This window comes from Panulirus ornatus, chromosome 65 (genome assembly GCF_036320965.1).
Source record: "Panulirus ornatus isolate Po-2019 chromosome 65, ASM3632096v1, whole genome shotgun sequence".
In the NCBI taxonomy this organism is placed as follows: Eukaryota; Metazoa; Arthropoda; class Malacostraca; order Decapoda; family Palinuridae; genus Panulirus; species Panulirus ornatus.
In genome coordinates, this window is record NC_092288.1 from 7,475,603 (window position 1) to 7,497,327 (window position 21,725).

Genomic DNA, 21,725 nt, shown 5'->3' on the forward strand with positions numbered 1-21,725 from the left:
CACCTCTGACACATATATCCTCTTTGTCAATCTTTCCTCACTCGTTCTCTCCATGTGACCAAACCTTTTCAAAATACCCTCTTCTGCTCTCTCAACCACACTCTTTTTATTACCACACATCTCTCTTACCCTATTATTACTTAATCAATCAAACCACCTCACACCACGTATTGTCCTCAAACATATCATTTCCAGCACATCCACCTTCCTGCGCACAACTCTATACATAGCCCATGCCTCGCAACCATACAACATTGTTGGAACCACTATTCCTTCAAACATACCCATATTTGCTTTCCGAGATAGTGTTCTCGACTTCCACACATTCTTCAAGGCTCCCAGAATTTTCGCCTCCTCCCCCACCCTATGACTTCTGCTTCCATGGTTCCATCCGCTGCCAAATCCACTCCCAGATATCTAAAACACTTCACTTCCTCCAGTTTTTCTCCATTCAAACTTACCTCCCAATTGACTTGACCCTCAACCCTACTGTACCTGATAACCTTGCTCTTATTCACATTTACTCTCAACTTTCTTCTTTCACACACTTTACCAACCTCAATTACCAGCTTCTGCAGTTTCTCACGTGAATCAGCCACCAGCTGGGGATAGCAGAGAAAGAATACTGCCCATGTATTCCCTGCGTGTCATAGAAGGTGACTAAAAGGGGTGGGAGTAGGGAGCTAGAAATCCTTCCCTTTAGTTTTACTTTTCCAAAAGAAGGAACAGATGAGTGAGCTGAGTGAGGATTTTTCCCTCTAAGGCTCAGTCATCTGTTCTTGACGCTATCTGACTACACGGGATATAGCGAATATGTATGAAAATATATATATATATATATATATATATATATATATATATATATATATATATATATATATATATATATATATATATAGGGGATAGGGGAGAAAGAATACTTCCCACGTATTTCCCGCGTGTCGTAGACGGCGACTAAAAGGGAAGGGAGCAGGGGGCTGGAAATCCTCCCCTCTCATTTTTTTTTTTTAATTTTCCAAAAGAAAGAACAGAGAAGGGGGGGCCAGGTGAGGATATTCCCTCAAAGGCCCAGTCCTCTGTTCTTAACGCTACCTCACTAACGCAGGAAATGGCGAATAGTTTGAAAGAAAGAAGAAATATATATATATATATATATATATATTCTTCTTTTCTTTCTTTCATACTATTCGCCATTTCCCGTGTTAGTAAGGTAGCGTTATATATATATATATATATATATATATATATATATATATATATATATATATATATATATATATGTATATATATATATATATATATATATATATATATATATATATATATATATATGTATATATATATATATATATATATATATATATATATATATATATATATATATATATATATATTTTTCCCTGGGGATAGGGGAGAAAGAATACTTCCCACGTATTCCCTGCGTGTCGTAGAAGGCGACTAAAAGAGAAGGGAGCGGGAGGCTGGAAATCCTCCCCTCTCGTTTTTTTTTTTTTTAATTTTCCAAAAGAAGGAACAGAGAAGAAGGCCAGGTGAGGATATTCCCTCAAAGGCCCAGTCCTCTGTTCTTAACGCTACCTCGCTGTCGCGGGAAATGGTGAATAGTATGAAAAATATATATATATATATATATATATATATATATATATATTATTCTTATTCATTATACTTGATCGCCATTTCCCGCATTAGCAAGGCAGTGCCAGGAAACAGATGAAGAAAGACCCATCTACTCACATACACAAACATGCATATGATACATATATACACGTGTACATATTCATACGTGCTCGCCTTTATCCATTCCCGGTGCCACCCCACCCCACAGGAAACAGCATCGCCACCTCCTGCATCAGCGAGGTAGCACCAGGAAACATACGAAGAAAGGCCACATCCGCTCACATCCATTCTCTAGCTGTCATGTGTAATCCCATGGTCCTGACAAGTGGAGTTGGCCAGCTTCCTGAGCTCTGCAGAATTCTCATAAAGATAGAAGGGACTCCTAGGACAAGAAGTGTATGTATACATATATATATATATATATATGCACATAGAATTGAATACAACAGCATATTTTGAGTTATTTAATCTTTCTTATACTCTAATTTTCTCAGTATTATTCTACCATTAGATGGGTGCTCAAACACCAGTTGTCCATAGTTATTCTTTTATTTCAATCAAGACTTTGCCTTCAAAGAGGCACCATCAGGAATATACAAAAAGAGAAAAAAAATATATCACAAAACTTGGAATTATGTAAAATTCAAACAAAAACACCTAAAGTGTTTTCCCATACTTTTTGTGTTATGTATTGCATTTTTACCAAGTGTTTTTATTTGCATTTTACATATTTCCAAATTTTGTGGTGCATTTTTTCTCATTTTGTATATTCTTGATGATGCCTCTGTGAAGGCAAAAGCTTGATTGAAATAACTGGATAACTATGAACAACTGGTGTTTGAGCACCCACCTAATGGTAAAATAATGCTGAAAAAAATTAGAGGACATAAGAAAGATTAATAACTCTAAATATTCTCTCATTTTCAATTCTATGGGCATTAGAGAAAACCTGCTCCCAACTTATATATATACACACACACAAACACATATATATTTATCATCAGTATTATTGTTATTATTATTATTACACATAATCACCGTTTCCCACATCAGTGAGGTAGCACCAGGAAACAGACGAAGAATGGCCCATCCACTCGCATATATATATGGATTGAACCAGGGCATGTGAAGTGTCTGGGGTAAACCATGGAAAGTTCTGTGGGGCCTGGATGTCAAAAGGGAGCTGTGGTTTCGGTGCATTATTACATGACAGCTAGAGACTGAGTGTGAACAAAAGTGGCCTTTGTTGTCTTTTCCTAGTGCTACCTCGTGCACATGAGGGGGGAGGGGGTTGTTATTTCATGTGTGGTGGGTTGGCGATGGGAATGAAAAAAGGCAGACAGTATGAATTATGTAAACATGCATGTTTACCAAATGGCGTCCTAGCTTCGTCTCTTCGATGTATATCAAGTGACTGTTATATTTCTCTCTTGTGTCTCCCCTGATGATGTGATTATTACATGAGAGTGCACTTGGGAACTTATCGTGTTTCATTTTCCCTGTGGACTCATAGGAGTATATATATATATTATCCCTGGGGATAGGGGAGAAAAAATACTTCCCACGTATTCCCTGCGTGTTGTAGAAGGCAACTAAAAGGGAAGGGAGCGGGGGGCTGGAAATCCTTCCCTCTTGTTTTTTTTTTAATTTTCCAAAAGAAGGAACAGAGAAGGGGGTCAGGTGAGGATATTTACTCTAAGGCCCAGTCCTCTGTTCTTAACGCTACCTCGCTAATGCGGGAAATGGCGAATAGTATGAAAAAAAAATATACATATATATATATATATATATATATATATATATAGATATATATATATTCCCTCAAACGCCCAGTCCTCTGTTCTCAATGCTACCTCGCTAATGCGGGAAATGGCAAATAGTATGAAAGAAAAGTTATATATATATATATATATATATATATATATATATATATATATATATATATATATATATATATATTCTTTTCTATTCTTTCAAACTATCCGCCATTTCCCGCGTTAGCGAGGTAGCATTAAGAACAGGGAACTGGGCCTTTATGGGAATATCCTCACCTGGCCCATTTCTCTGTTCCTTCTTTTGGAAAATTAAAAAAAATAATGAGAGGGGAGGATTTCCAGCCCCCTGCTCCCTCCCCTTTTAGTCGCCTTCTACGACACACAGGGAATACATGGGAAGTATTCTTTCTCCCCTATCCCCAGGGCTAATATATATATATATATATATATATATATATATATATATATATATATATATATATATATATATATAAACCATGGAAAGCTGTGTAGGTATGTATATTTGCGTGTATGGACGTATGTATATACATGTGTATGGGGGGGGTTGGGCCATTTCTTTTGTCTGTTTCCTTGCGCTACCTCGCAAACGCGGGAGACAGCGACAAAGTATAATAAAAAAAATAAAATAAAATAAAATATATATATATATATATATATATATATATATATATATATATATATATATATATATATATAAGAGTGTGTGTGTGGTTTCGGTGCACTATACATGACAGCTAGAGACTGAGTATGAATGAATGTGGCCTTTGTTGTGTTTTCCTAGCACTACCTCGCGCACATGTGGGGGTAGGGGGTTGTCATTTCATGCGTGCCATGGTGGTGACGGGAATGAATAAGGGCAGACAGTGTGAATTATGTACAGATGTATATATGTATATGTCTGTGTGTGTGTATATATATATATATGTATGCGTTGAGATGTTTAGGTATGTATATGTGCGTGTGTGGACGTGTATGTATATACATGTGTATGTAGGTTGGTTGGGCCATTCTTTCGTCTGTTACCTTGCGCTACCTCACTAACACGGGAGACAGCGACAGAGTATAAATATATATTTATATATTTATTTTTATTTATTTTGCTTTATTGCTGTCTCCCGCGTTAGTGAGTTAGCACAAGGAAACAGACGAAAGAATGGCCCAACCCACCCGCATTCACATGTATATACATACACGTCCACACATGCAAATATACATACCTATACATCTCAACGTATACATATATATATATACACACACAGACATATACATATATACACATGTACATAATTCGTACTGTCTGCCCTTATTCATTCCCATCGCCAACCCACCACACATCCCTGGGGATAGGGGAGTAAGAATACTTTCCATGTATTCCCTGCATACGTAGAAGGCGACTAAAAGGGGAGGGAGCAGGGGACTGGAAATCCTCCCCTCTCGTTTTTTTTTAATTTTCCAAAAGAAGGAACAGAGAAGGGGGCCAGGTGAGGATATTCCCTAAAAGGCCCAGTCCTCTGTTCTTAACGCTACCTCTAACACTGACATATATGTATATAAACACACGTACATATTCATACTTGCTTGCCTTCATCCATTCCTGGCAGTAGCCCGTCCCACAGGAAACAGCATCACTACCCCCTGCTTCAGCAGCAGTTCATACAATTTTACTTAACATGTAATTTTTCTATACATGTGGCACATGTTTCATGGAAACAGTCCACCTCATCAGGAGCCAGTACTTAACAAAGTTATTTAAATCCCAACATCACACTTGAGTCTAGCTGTCCAGCACCATTCTATACAGACCAACCACTGTCAGTGTTCTGTCTGTACAGATTGGTGCTGAACGGTGGGACTCGAGTGTGATGTGGGATTTGAATAACTTTCTTAAGTAGTGGCCCCTGATAAGGTGTATTGTCTCCATCTTTTACTTTTCCGAAAGAAGGAACTAAGGGGGCTAAGTGAGGATATTTCCCTCTTAGGCGCAGTCCTCTGTTTTTTATGCTACCTCGCTAACATGGGAAATGGTGAATATGCATGAAAAAAAATATATATATAATTATACATTGACATTATACATAACAGCTAGAGACTGAATGTGAACGAATGTGGCCTTTGTTGTCTTTTCCTAGCGCTACCTCGCGTGCATGCCGGGGGAGGGGGTTGTCATTTCATGTGTGGTGGGGTGGCAACGAGATTGGATAAAAGGCAGTAAGTATGAATTATGTCCATGTGTATATATGTATATGTCTGTGTATGTATATATATGTATACGTTGAAATGTATAGGTATGTATATGTGCGTGTGTGGACGTGTATGTATATACATGTGTATGGTTGGGTTGGGCCATTCTTTCGTCTGTTTCCTTGCGCTACCTCGCTGACGCGGGAGACAGCGACAAAGTATAATATATATATATATATATATATATATATATATATATATATATATATATATATACACACACACATACATATATATACACACACTGGTTCCTTGCTTAATGTAATATTATCAACCATATTTTTGGGTATACACACTTAAGGTAATGTATACCATTTTCCCAACCAACCACAGCATTACGTTTCGAGTATCTGCAGTATTCTTCCTCAGCTGTCGGACAAAATTCGCAGTAGCCATGGGCTTCTAGCCAGGGTTGGTTGAACCCAACAAAGAGGTAGCATGAAGATGTTTATAGCAATATGGAAGCGAGATAACTACGTCACCAAAGCATCTTTGCCTTCTTTCTAGCTGCCTCATTCTATTTAACAGTGAATCTCTTTAAGAGAAGAACTCCCTAATCCCGTTACAGCACAAACTTTCATTAACTTTAATTTGTTTGCTGCTATTTGCCCTGAGATATGATCTCTAGCATAAAGCTGTTGAAGCAAATTTTAATACCTCAAGGAAGGCAAGAAAACAGATGTCTTTGGAGCAAAAAGTGGACTTATTTGGTGACCTTGCATGTGATGAAATTGAGCCTGTGATTGGAGGCATTTTGGTGTGAATGAGCCAACAGTATGAACTATAAAGAAAACCAATATAGCTTTTTGTGCATCACAGCTGGCCGTCTGCTCTATGGTGGTATACAGCATCAGAGGTGATGTTCTTCCATTATTCTGTACAGTATTATTTCCTTATTATTTTTCTCTCTGCTTTGTACATTGTCTCTAGAAACTTTAATAAACATGTTTTTTCTAAGTTATGAAAAGCTGATTTATAATATTGAAGTGTTCATTATAGGACTTAAGGTAAGTCTCCTAAAGGTTACTTCCCACAACCCCATGTTTCTCATAAGCTTAGTATCTCGCCAGCCATGGTTTTGCCAACCATGGGGTCTTCCAGGAACATAACCCTAGGGTTGCCAAGGGACCTCTTTATTTGGATAGCACCAGGATTCTTTCATAGAAACTGGTCCTGGGGTAATCTTAAATGAAATAGAAATTTATAAGTATCCCAGGACCTCTTTCATGGAAAGTTACAGTGTTTTCAGGAACTTTGCAGCTCCTAAGCTGTGCTGTTTCCACTAGCAGGGAAATGTTTGACTCCTTTGGAGTGAAAGTTTTTGACGAAACAGTACCCCAATGAGCAAGGTAGTGTCAAGAACAGATGACAGAGCCTTAGAAGGAAAATTCCTCACATGGCTCCTTTCTCCGTTCTCTTTTGGAAAATAATATAGGAAGGGAGGATTTCCAGCCACTCACTCTTGCCTCCTCCTCGTAGTCGCCTTCTGTGACATTCAGGGAATATTTGGGCAGTAGTCTCTTCCGTATCTCCAGGGATTATATATATATTTCATTTCATTATACTTGATCGCTATTTCCCATGTCAGCGAGGTAGCACCAGGAAACAGACGAAGAAAGAATAGCTCATCCACTAATATATATGCACACACATATACATATATACACATTCATATTCATACTTGCTGCATTTTTAGCGAGGTAGCACCAGGAAACTGACGAAGAAAGAATAGCTCATCCACTAATATATATGCACACACACACATATACATATATACACATGTTCATATTCATACTTGCTGCCTTCATCCATTCCTGGCACTTCCCTTCCCAAGGAAACAGCATCGCTACTCCCTGCTTCAGTGCTGTATCATAAGCAAACAAAAACTGACTCACTTTCCAGGCCCTTTTATCACCCACAGACTACATACTCTTCCCTCTCTCCAAGACTCACATTTACCTCCACCACCATATCCATAAACAAATTGAAAGGACATGGTAACATCACACACACCTGACGCAGACCAACCTTCACTTCTCCTACTCGTACACATGCCTTACAACCTTGATAAAAAAAAAAAAAAATTCTCCTGCTTCTAGCAGCTTCTTCCCACACTGTGTATTCTTAAGACCTTCCACAAGGCATATCTGTCAGCCACATCAGATGCTTTCTCCGAATCCATAAATACTACTTAGAATTTCTCTCACATTCCTTAAAGCAAACACCTGATCCATATATCCTCTACCACGTATCCCTGGTAGTCACAGTCCATCACTCTCTGCATATAGAACTATTGAGGATATTATTAAATAATGTTAAAACATCTTTGTGGTTTCATTTAGTGTGCACTAAAACATGATAAACTTTTGACCAAATTTACTTAGTCTTTCTCTTAGAAATACTTGCCTTTTTTTTCAAGGTAGTGCTAAAAGTATAACCATAACTCACCTTTGCTTTTTAGAGCATGGGGAAAGCTGTTCTTCTTGTTATGGTATCCATAATTCAGGGTGCTAAGATTACTATCTAATAATCTTCAATATTTAGAACAGAACTACAGAGTTGCCCAGCCATAGAAATCCAAATTATTCCTTTAAGAGTACATTATAGTACTATGTTTTTGTTTCAGTCATAATGATTAGCAAGATATTTCCTTTCCTTTTATGATTAAGTTCTCTGTCCAGAATAATTCACTTGAATAATTTGGTAACCAATTCCATGGCTGATGAATAATTTTCATTATTTCCATAGTTATGTGAAATGTGATTAGTTTCAGAGAAGTTAATTCTACTCAGAGCTTACCTTTGAAATTAATATTTCAGCCAGTGTTTATCAGTTTTTTGTTTGAACATTCCAGGGACACAAGACTGAAGTTGATGGAGCCCCGACCTGCAGCTCACATGGAACGCCTGGCATCATAACTGTTCCAGCCTAGGAAGCCTTCCTCCTGGTTCAGAAGACCAGACACCCATCACTCAAAAACCAACATGATAAAAATTTACAGGAGGAAAAATTTTATGTACTGAATACATTCAAAAAATAATTTTGTTAAAGAGCAACAGCTGAGTAAGCTGCCTGTCATTATTTTTTATTCAGAATTATGGGGAAAAATTTAATTTAACATCTAAGTGTACTTGCTAAATGCAAACAAAATGCTTTGAAAATTCTGATAACTGTAACAGACTTTCTGCTGTTACAGCTGTCCCAGTTCACTTCAGGTGTTGTTAAGGGATGCTGTATCATGGTTATTGGAAATAAAGGCCTGTTTGATGGCTCAAGATTTGTTGCATAAATTGAAAAACTGATAAGAAAGTATCAATTTATCTGCTTCATTTTTAAGTTTTAAGGGGAGGGGGGAAGGTTTGCTATGAACCACTTACTTTCTTCGAAAACAAAGTTGGAATAAGGTTGAAGACATTTCTAGTCTGACCTTATCATCACTGCTCTTTCAGAACAAACCCAGTTTACATAGGAATACTTAGAAGATTTAATAAGCTTATCATGCCTCATGCTTGCTGTAACCACAAAGAAAATTTCTCATAACACCAGGAAAACTCCTCCAGGTTTTTAGTATAATTAAACCTAGGATATTAACTATTCTCCTTGATTAAAAGGAATCTCAGGCAAGTCAGGGTGAATCTAGATTCCTTATTTGTTGTTCCTTGAATGTACCAAAGAATTCTAGTTCATCTAGAACCCTATACCAAAGCTAAGCATCAGCTGCTCATATTAAAGGGTAACAGCAAGCATGGGCATGCAGTAGAATAGAAGAAAATATTTTTTGAGTGTATGATATGCCAGATACAAGATGTGCTTCTGTAGTAAGTCCTGGCAAGCATTTGGGAGTGCAGATGATAATGGAGCTTTTCACTTTAACATGAAAACAAGGTGCTCATATCATATATACAGCTGCACCCTGAATTTTTATGTTTACCAGTGTTTGAAATGTATAGTTTTAATTTGCATATCATAAAAAAATCTTTGGTGTGTCAGTTGATATGAAGCTATGTTTATTGATAGCAATAAACCTTTAATTAATGAAATGACATAAACACATGTATGTGTGCCACACAAGGACAGACTCCAATGTAACTGGAACGTTATGTCCTTGGTATTGCTTCAGACCCTGAAGCCTCTTGCAATGCAATAGTGGCATACATATATGTTTTTTTTTATGTATATAGTAACACTATTCTGCTAGTGTTAGAAAATATTGATTGTCCATATTTTTTGCCTCTATTCCGTTCCACTATTCCAGTCTTAGTTGTTGATGTTGAAACATATGTATGAGGTACATATTAGCCAGTGGAGGCTGACTGTTTGACTAGGGCTTGCCCTGCTACACTAAGGTTAGATTTGGAAATGTTCTTTATATTTTGATGGACAAAATCTCCCTTTTTGTGTTCTTGGTAGGAATTTTCAAGTATAAAAGTAGGCAGAGTATATAATTATGTCCCACACTTAAAAGAGTGAATTTTTCAGTGTAGCTTGGGAATATTCTTGCTGGTAATGTAGGGCAAGTCCACATTACTGTCTCAGTTGCTGAATGTGGTTTATAATATACATATCTGTTTTGTCATATTGTAGTATGTATTCATCAGTGTTTGTTAGGAGGCATACACGTTTCTCAGTAACTTGATCTTAACTGAGTTTTTTGATATCCTACCATGGAATTTTGAATTTTAAGAATAATTAGATTGAGTGTTCAGCTTTAAGTGATGAACCTGTGTGCCCCTGCAATTAGGCTGGGGAACAGCAAACAAAAAGCTAATGCTTTTGAATGCCCCTTGTTCCGCCTGCTGAATAAACCCCAGTGGTTACCATCAAGCTCATGGGTCATATTCAAGTCTGATCTGAGGAGATGCAGAATAGCTGTTGGTATCACCCCTGCAGAAACAAGTAGCCTGTCCAGGAGTCTGTCTCACTCTTTTAAACTGTAATTATATATGAATGCATTCTGAAGTTTACATGTTTGACAAATTCATGGCAAGTTTCCATAATCTTAGTGGAAAAATGATTTTCAAGCTGTATTGTATTCCCTGGGCAGGCACTTCTTTTTAGCAGAAGACAGGAGGTCTCTGCTCAAGATAATAAAGAGACAAAAAAGAAAAAAATGAGTAAGGCAGCCCTGACTTGTGCTCAGTATCCACTGTGATCTTACAGGTAACTTGGTGTCCCTTCTGCTGCCTTGTGAGAAAATGCCCACCTTCTGCACTTTGTATATGGTCCTCAGTTTAGACTTGAAACTCTATGCTTGATACTTCTCCGTCCATTTTGAAAACTGTAGCTGTTATGAGCTCAACAGGTGATGTTCTTTTAGTACATATCAGTAGGCAAGTAGATTTCAGGTGAGAAGGTGTTGCTATGGTGTCTATAGTTGGATGACCCATTTGGTAGTATTTACAATTAGGACCCTTTGTGCTGTAGTTGACAACCACTAATTGTCTTTTTTTCCTTGTTTTTACAAAAACAAAACTTTTAGATTATAGAGTCTTCTCATCTGAAACGCTGGCCAGTCGGCTTTTCTAGAGGGCCCTTGTTTACATATTCCATGTAATGGTTATGTAAAGAACCACACGTGACAAAACTAGTGGACTTACATTCCTTTCCTAGGTTAAAGTTATACGTATTGCATAATTAATTAAGTGCCCTCTCTAGAATTGTCCAACAATCTATGCCTTACAACAAGATAACGAAGCCATTTTCTAAGGAATATTCCGTTTAGTAGTTTACAGATTACGGAACAATCCATTGGTTTTTGAAGGTTACTAAGCTGTCGTTTTTCATGCAGTGTTCTGGACAATGTGTTTTAGTAAAGTCGATACTTAAAAACATTAAGAAGATTAATTTCTATTGCTATGCTTACATTCCTTTCCCCAGTGAACAAAACTTATGGGCTTGCTATAGCTTTTTATTTTTTGTAAGAATATTTTCTATATTTGTTTTATTTTGATATGAAGGTCAGTAGCTTTGCTGCATTATGTAATTTTCCCTATATTATTGCCTACTAAGTGTGTTGTAGAGACAAGTGACCTTTAAATTGAACACTTTGCCAGTACATGTCTACCATCTCAAGCAAGGATACCTAGACTAGGTTGCTGGCCCAACCTTGGCTCATACTCATGAGTTGTAAGGGAACATTTTCTGTGGCAATACTCTGTACTGAAATATTCCAAAATTAGCATAATTTTTGTCATAGGAGATAAAGGTGAAACAGTGAAGTTTTACATTTTTTGTTCTTTCATTCCATGTTTTTAAATGTTCGTAAATCAGAATCTAGCAATAATATTGGTTGGTCATATGGGTAGCCTGCAGCCCAGCCTAGAATGTCCTGTACCCAAACACACCAGTGGGCTTGTGTTGGCAATGTTATTCTAGCAGCAGACTAGGCTGTAGAAAACCCCCTTGGCAGTGTAAATCAGTCTGTTCTTATTTTTAAGGTTTAAATTTTCTATAGAAATAATCTCATACAGCAAATCAGAATTGTTCCATACTTTTAGGAAAGAAAAATTTGGTCAAAACCTGCCCTAGTTTGCTGTCCACGTTACCTCAGTGAGAAGAACGCTCTATGGAAAGAGACCGGTTGCTAACTGCCCCTTGTATGATTCTTCGAAGTTGGTATTTAGGTGGTTATCTTTTGTAAGTTATGAATCTCGACGATTTATTTTATTTAAGTATTTAGGAATAAAATGCCAATTCTGTGATGTTGCAGTTCAAGTCTCTGGCAGTTAATCCAGATTAAGATAATTTTACCAAAGCAAAATTTTGATTAACAATTTATACCTGAAGTGCTCCAAAGCTTTATGAAATTGTTAGGTATATTTATTAGTGATGCATAAGGTCAGGCATTTCTTCAGATCTGATGCTTTGTATAACCAAAGGATGTTTTGTTGGGTAACAAGTTATAATGTAAAACCAAAGGTGGTTTTGTTGGGTAACATGTTATAATGTAAGTTTTACTTAGTTTTATTTAATTGTAGGATATGAGTCCAGAGATCTTATAGGGAGAATGATTACTAACCCTTTTTTTGTCAATAAGCAGGTAGTTGCAACCAAGTGGAGTACTAGTCAGGTTAACACATTTTGTTGAGTACTGTATGAGGATACCACTATGTGTACGACATTGTCATTATAACTATATCATATCGTGTATAGGGTCCAAAGGAGGGGAATAAAAACTTATAGTGAATAAAGGTGTGTGTCATTATCGCAAAATAACATCCAATTTAGACCTGTTTTTGGGGAAGGATGTCATCCTGTCTTCAGCTAATGAATTACTTACTTTATAAATTGAAATGTTGCAGGAGCCCATGAAAAATGTTAAAAATATATGTAATACATTGCTATTTTGCAAATTTAAAAATATTTTAGATATTCATTTAAATATAACTCGTACAATGCATCAAGCTGAATAGGATTTGGTGCCCCATACCTGTAGTTTTATTTAATACACTTTCTTTCTTTTAAACTATTCGCCATTTCCCGCGTTAGCGAGGTAGCGTTAAGAACAGAGGACTGGGCCTTTTTTGGAATATCCTCACCTGGCCCCCCTCTGTTCCTTCTTTTGGAAAATTAAAAAACAAAAAAACAAGAGGGGAGGATTTCCAGCCCCCCCACTCCCTCCCCTTTTAGTCGCCTTCTACGACACGCAGGGAATACGTGGGAAGTATTCTTAATCCCCTATCCCCAGGGATAAAATTTAATACACTATCTCCTAAAATAAGAACAGGCTTCTAGGTCTAATTTATTGCAATTCATAATTACCCCAGGACCCCTTTCTGAAGGAGTTTTGGTGTTCTCGAGCAGCAGGGATGGTTGGACATCTTTGATGAGACTGTACTTTCTTCATCAACTGATGACGATACATACTTGCTAGGGGTGAATTAATCAAGTGAAACCATAAGTTAAGATCTTGGCTCTCTCATTCTTTTATTTTTATAACCAGTTAATATTGCAATATAAGAAAAGGTGATATTGAACTCAATGTATAATGAGTTAAAATAAGGAATTTATCATAGCTAAACCTATCAAGGAGCAAGGTGTAGCTATATGATTGTTCATAAAATTGCAACCAATTTCTCTGATCATGAGTACTGAAATTGAGGATGACTTGTAAGTAATTTTCCGATTAAAAATAAAATTATGAAACTTCAAAGATGTTATTAATGATCAAATTTTTTCAAGTTATTTGTTTTTGGTTCTAAATTGGGGGTTTTGTATGAATTCCCCAAAGTGCACACTGCACACACCAAAAAGTTAAAAAAAGACAATCCGAAACATGTTTAATGAGTTACAAATGAGGGGAAAGACACATTTCGTTTAAACAATAATGCACTATAGCAATACATAAAACAGAGTTATAAAGAACTAAAATTATTCAGACAAGCTAATAACCTAATGTTATGAATTTTTCATGTGAAAACCTTGGTTAAGCACTTTCTTGACCATTTAATATATAAATCATTACAAACTGCAATATAACAAAAGAACATGAAATCAATGAATACATTGAGTAAAAAATGACCTTACCACTAGACCTGACAAGGGGCAAGGTGCAGGTTTATTAAATGAAAGAATAATTTCCTACAAACACAAAAATTTTGTTTGATTTAACTAAGTTTACAGAAGTTACAATTATTATCTCAGTTAAATCACAAGATAAAGTCTGTTAAATTACAAGATAAATTTTTTTTTTTTTTTTTTTTTTGCTTTGTCGCTGTCTCCCGCGTTTGCAAGGTAATGCAAGGAAACAGACAAAAGAATGGCCCAACCCACCCATATACACATGTATATACATACACGTCCACACACGCAAATATACATACCTATACATCTCATCGTATACATATATATACACACACACATATACATATATACACATGTACATAATTCATACTGTCTGCCCTTATTAATTCCCATCGCCACCCCACCACACATGAAATAACAACCCCCTTCCCCCTCATGTGCGCAAGGTAGCGCTAGGAAAAGACAATAGAGGTCACATTCGTTCACACTCAGTCTCTAGCTGTCAGGTAATAATGCACCAAAACCACAGCTCCCTTTCCACATCCAGGCCCCACAGAACTTTCCACGGTTTACCCCAGACGCTTCACATGCCCTGGTTCAATCCATTGACAGCACGTCGACCCCGGTATACCACATCGTTCCAATTCACTCTATTCCTTGCACGCCTTTCACCCTCCTGCATGTTCAGGCCCCGATCACTCAAAATCTTTTTCATCCATCTTGGTCTCCCACTCCTCCTCGTTCCCTCTACCTCTGACACATGTATCCTCTTGGTCAGTCTTTCCTCACTCATTCTCTCCATGTGACCAAACCATTTCAAAACACCCTCTTCTGCTCTCTCAACCACACTCTTTTTATTACCACTTATCTCTCTTACCCTATTAATACTTACTCGATCAAACCACCTCACACCACATATTGTCCTCAAACATCTCATTTCCAACATCCACCCCCCTGCACATGACTCTATCAACAGCCCATGCCTCGCAACCATACAACATTGTTGGAACCACTATTCCTTCAAACATACCCATTTTTGCTTTCCAAGATAATGTTCTCGACTTCCACACATTCTTCAAGGCTCCCAGAATTTTCGCCCCCTCCCCCACCCTAAGATTCACTTCCGCTTCCATGGTTCCATCCGCTGCCAAATCCACTCCCAGATATCTAAAACACTTCACTTCCTCCAGTTTTTCTCCATTCAAAACTTACCTCCCAATTGACTTGACCCTCAACCCTACTGTACCTAATAACCTTGCTCTTATTCACATTTACTCTCAACTTTCTTCTTTCACACACTTTACCAAACTCAGTCACCAGCTTCTGCAGTTTCTCACATGAATCAGCCAACAGTGCTGTATCATCAGCAAACAACAACTGACTCACTTCCCAAGCTCTCTCATCCACAACAGAATGCATGCTTACCCCTCTTTCCAAAACTCTTGCATTCACCTCCCTAACAACCCCATCCATAAACAAATTAAACAACCATGGAGACATCACACACCCCTGCTGCAAACCTACATTCACTGAGAACCAATCACTTTCCTCTCTTCCTACACATACACATGCCTTACATCCTCAATAAAAACTTTTCACTGCTTCTAACAACCTGCCTCCCACACCATATATTCTTGATACCTTCCACAGAGCATCTCTATCAACTCTATCATATGCCTTCTCCAGATCCATAAATGCTACATACAAATCCATTTGTTTTTCTAAGTATTTCTCACATACATTCTTCAAAGCAAACATCTGATCCACACATCCTCTACCACTTCTGAGACCTCACTGCTCTTCCCCAATCTGATGCTCTGTACATGCCTTCACCCTCTCAATCAATACCCTCCCATATAATTTACCAGGAATACTCAATAAACTTATACCTCTGTAATTTGAGCACTCACTCTTATCCCCTTTGCCTTTGTACAATGGCACTATGCAAGCATTCCGCCAATCCTCAGGCACCTCACCATGAATCACACATACATTAAATAACCTTACCAACCAGTCAACAATACAGTCACCCCCCTTTTTAATAAATTCCACTGCAATACCATCCAAACCCGCTGCCTTGCCGGCTTTCATCTTCCGCTAAGCTTTTACTACCTCTTCTCTGTTTACCAAATCATTCTCACTAACCCTCTCACTTTGCACACCATCTCGACCAAAACACCCTATATCTGCAACTCTATCATCAAACACATTCAACAAACCTTCAAAATACTCACTCCATGTCCTTCTCACATCACCACTACTTGTTATCACCTCCCACTTAGCCCCCTTCACTGAAGTTCCCATTTGTTCCCTTGTCTTACGCACTTTATTTACCTCCTTCCAAAAAATCTTTTTATCCTCCTGAAAATTTAATGATACTCTCTCACCCCAACTCTCATTTGCCCTCTTTTTCACCTCTTGCCCCTTTCTCTTGACCTCCTGCCTCTTTCTTTTATACATCTCCCACTCATTTGCATTATTTTCCTGCAAAAATCATTCAAATGCCTCTCTCTTCTCTTTCACTAGTAATCATCCCACCACTCACTACCCCACTACCCTTTCTAATCTGCCCATCTCCCACGCTTCTCATGCCACAAACATCTTTTGGGCAAGCCATCACTGCTTCCCTAAATATATCCCATATATATATCCCTAAATATATCCCATATATATATATATATATATATATATATATATATATATATATATATATATATATATATTTCATCAATATATATATATATATATATATATATATATATATATATATATATATATATATATTTCATCAATTTCATGAAAAACTTTTCTCCACCTGTGGAGACATAAGCCCGGCTTATGTTTATGAATACTTTTGGACAATCAATAAATCAAAATCAAACTACCACAACATTATAAAAGTCTATCCTTCATAGCTACCCAAACTCCCCAACCAGAAAAACATCTGATAATGACTAAACAGATATCAAATTGAAAAGATGATATAGGAATTACTCAAAGATGCATCAAGCACAGGTAGCTCCACTCTACATCTATCATGTGTGACCAGTCTTACCAAGAAATCTGTTAAGAATTCAACTGCTTTGCAAATAAAGCAAAAACAGTGCTCTCCAGTTTTCTACAATTTTTAACTCAAGAATGATACCCCTAAAGGCCTAAAGTACTGCAATGGAAGTGCTTAATTGTGGCAAAGGTCTCTACAGTTTCTTGTATGTACAAAGCTAAGTATTGAATAAGTGACCACTTTCTGTATTTACTTAATAACAGCTCTAAAGATAGTGTTGATACTCCATGGATCCCTTCCCTCGATCCTATGGAATGGAACCATCTCAGTCTATAGTTCCCTTATCAGGGGTGGTGCATGTGTTACTTTCACTGGATATTCTTTACTTATCTATTGTGACTGGAGATACTCTGGCAGTGTGTGGCTATGTGAGTAACTGGACCAATTATTTTTTAACTTTGGCTTTAGCTGACCAACTATCATGATCATCTTAGCACAGAATTATTGTTATTCATATTCAATGCTGATTTCATTTTCAGTACAATACATACAGTGAATTTCAAGCTCTTCAATTCAAAAGATTACTGCTACATATTATTCAAGTCATATAATACCATCTTATTGGGGTAAACGTGGTCAAACCATTCATATCAAATTACAGCTCATCATATGAATGACAAGCTTATTACGAAAATAAATTATATAAATATATATATATATATATATATACATATTTTTCTTTTTCATACATATTTGCCATTTCCCACTTTAGCGAGATAGCATCAAGACAAAAGGACTGAGCCTTAGAGAGAAAATTCTCACTCGGCCCCTTTCTCCATTCTTTCTTTTGGAAAAGTAAAAACTGGAGGGGAGGGTTTCCAGCCCCCCCCCACTCCCTCCCCTTTTAGTCGCCTTCTACGACACACAGGGAATACATGGAAAGTATTCTTTCTCCCATATCCCCACAAAATTTTCCATGGTTTACCCCAGACGCTTCACATGCCCTTGTTCAATCCAATGACAGCACATCGATCCCGGTATACCACATCTTTCCAATGCACACTATTCCTTGCATGTCTTTCACCCTCTTGTATGTTCAGGCCCCGATCACTCAAGATCTTTTTCACTCCATCCTTTCACCTCCAATATATATATATATATATATATATATATATATATATATACATATATATATATTTTTTTTTTTGCCGCTGTCTCCCGCGTTTGCGAGGTAGCGCAAGGAAACAGACGAAAGAAATGGCCCAACCCACCCCCATACACATGTATATACATACATCCACACACGCAATATACATACCTACACAGCTTTCCATGGTTTACCCCAGACGCTTCACATGCCTTGATTCAATCCACTGACAGCACGTCAACCCTGGTATACCACATCGCTCCAATTCACTCTATTCCTTGCCCTCCTTTCACCCTCTGCATGTTCAGGCCCTGATCACACAAAATCTTTTTCACTCCATCTTTCCACCTCCAATTTGGTCTCCCTCTTCTCATTCCCTCCACCTCCGACACATATATCCTCTTGGTCAATCTTTCCTCACTCATTCTCTCCATGTGACCAAACCATTTCAAAACACCCTCTTCTGCTCTCTCAACCACGCTCTTTTTATTTCCACACATCTCTCTTACCCTTACGTTACTTACTCGATCAAACAACCTCACACCACACATTGTCCTCAAACATCTCATTTCCAGCACATCCATCCTCCTGCGCACAACTCTATCCATAGTCCACGCCTCGCAACCATACAACATTGTTGGAACCACTATTCCTTCAAACATACCCATTTTTGCTTTCCGAGATAATGTTCTCGACTTCCACACATTCTTCAAGGCTCCCAGAATTTTCGCCCCCTCCCCCACCCTATGATCCACTTCCGCTTCCAATGTTTCCATCCACTGCCAGATCCACTCCCAGATATCTAAAACACTTCACTTCCTCCAGTTTTTCTCCATTCAAACTCACCTCCCAATTGACTTGACCCTCAACCCTACTGTACCTAATAACCTTGCTCTTATTCACATTTACTCTTAACTTTCTTCTTTCACACACTTTACCAAACTCAGTCACCAGCCTCTGCAGTTTCTCACATGAATCAGCCACCAGCGCTGTATCATCAGCGAACAACAACTGACTCACTTCCCAAGCTCTCTCATCCCCAACAGACTTCATACTTGCCCCTCTTTCCAAAACTCTTGCATTCACCTCCCTAACAACCCCATCCATAAACAAATTAAACAACCATGGAGACATCACACACCCCTGCCGCAAACCTACATTCACTGAGAACCAATCACTTTCCTCTCTTCCTACACGTACACATGCCTTACATCCTCGATAAAAGCTTTTCACTGCTTCTAACAACTTGCCTCCCACACCATATATTCTTAATACCTTCCACAGAGCATCTCTATCAACTCTATCATATGCCTTCTCCAGATCCATAAATGCTACATACAAATCCATTTGCTTTTCTAAGTATTTCTCACATACATTCTTCAAAGCAAACACCTGATCCACACATCCTCTACCACTTCTGAAACCACACTGCTCTTCCCCAATCTGATGCTCTGTACATGCCTTCACCCTCTCAATCAATACCCTCCCATATATATATATATATATATATATATATATATATATATATATATATATATATATATATATATATCCCTGGGGATAGGGGAGAAAGAATACTTCCCACGTATTCCCTGCGTGTCGTAGAAGGCGACTTAAAGTGAAGGGAGCGGGGGGCTGGAAATCCTCCCCTCTCAGTTTTTTTTTTTAATTTTCCAAAAGAAGGAACAGAGAAGGGGGCCAGGTGAGGATGTTCCCTCAAAGGTCCAGTCATCTGTTCATACTGCTACCTTGCTAACGCGGGAAATGGCGAATAGTATAAAAAAATATATATATATATATATATATATATATATATATATATATATATATATATATATATATATTATCCCTGGGGATAGGGGAGAAAGAATACTTCCCATGTATTCCCTGCGTGTCGTAGAAGGCGACTAAAAGGGAAGGGAGCAGGGGGCTGGAAATCCTCCCCTCAGTTTTTTTTTAATTTTCCAAAAGCAGGAACAGAGAAGGGGGCCAGGTGAGGATGTTCCTTCAAAGGTCCAGTCCTCTGTTCTCAACGCTACCTTGCTATACGCGGGAAATGGCGAATAGTATGGAAAAAAAAAATATATATATATATATATATATATATATATATATATATATATATATATATATATATATATATATATATATATATCTCATTTCCAGCACATCCACCCTCCTGCGCACAACTCTATCCATAGCCCATGCCTCGCAACCATACAACATTGTTGGAACCATTATTCCTTCAAACATACCCATTTTTGCTTTCCGAGATAATGTTCTCGACTTCCACACATTCTTCAAGGCTCCCAGAATTTTCGCCCCCTCCCCCACCCTATGATTCACTTCCACTTCCATGGTTCCATCTGCTGCTAAATCCACTCCCAGATATCTAAAACACCACTTCCTCCAGTTTTTTGCCATTCAAACTTACCTCCCAATTGACCCTCAACCCTACTGTACTTAATAACCTTGCTCTTATTCACATTTACTCTCAACTTTCTTCTTTCACACACTTTACCAAACTCAGTCACCAGCTTCTGCAGTTTCTCACATGAATCAGCCACCAGCGCTGTATCATCAGCGAACAACAACTGACTCATTTCCCAAGTTCTCTCATCCACAACAAACTGCATAATTGCCCTCTCTTTCCAAAACTCTTGTATTCACCTCCCTAACAACCCCATCCATAAACAAATTAAACAACCATGGAGACATCACACACCCTTGCCGCAAACCTACATCCACTGAGAACCAATCACTTTCCTCTCTTCCTACACGTACACATGCCTTACATCCTCAATAAAAACTTTTCACTGCTTCTAACAACTTGCCTCCCACACCATATATTCTTATTACCTTCCATACAGCATCTCTATCAACTCTATCATATGCTTTCTCCAGATCCATAAGTGCTACATACAAATCCATTTGCTTTTCTAAGTATTTCTCACATACATTCTTCAAAGCAAACACTTGATCCACACATCCTCTACCACTTCTGAGACCACACTGCTCTTCCTCAATCTGATGCTCTGTACATGCATTCACCCTCTCAATCAATACCCTCCCATATAATTTCCCAAGAATACTCAACAAACTTATACCTCTGTAATCTGAGCACTCACCTTTGTCCCCTTTGCCTTTGTACAATGGTACTATGCAAGCATTCCGCCAATCCTCAGGCACCTCACCATAAATCATACATACATTAAATAACCTTACCAACCAGTCAACAATACAGTCACCCCCTTTTTTAATAAATTCCACAGCAATACCATCCAAACTCGCTGCCTTGCCGGCTTTCATCTCCCGCAACGCTTTTACTACCTCTTCTCTGTTTACCAAATCATTCTCCCTAACCCTCTCACTTTGC

At 37.9% G+C, this 21,725-nt stretch overlaps 1 protein-coding gene across 12 annotated transcripts in view; it reads left to right on the top strand.

The window, feature by feature from the left end:
* Positions 1 to 12,865, top strand: part of cpo (couch potato) — a 245,170-nt gene extending 232,305 nt beyond the window's left edge. For 11 of the 12 annotated variants that reach the window (XM_071657934.1, XM_071657941.1, XM_071657943.1 and 8 more), the window contains one exon: positions 8,530 to 12,865. In XM_071657934.1, the coding sequence (XP_071514035.1) occupies positions 8,530 to 8,607 (78 nt within the window). In that variant the 3' untranslated portion in view covers positions 8,608 to 12,865. Of the gene's footprint in view, positions 1 to 1,846; positions 2,035 to 8,529 lie in introns of all 12 variants that reach the window. The other variant, XR_011712175.1, reaches the window with a different exon arrangement.
* The last annotated feature ends 8,860 nt before the right edge of the window (positions 12,866 to 21,725 follow it).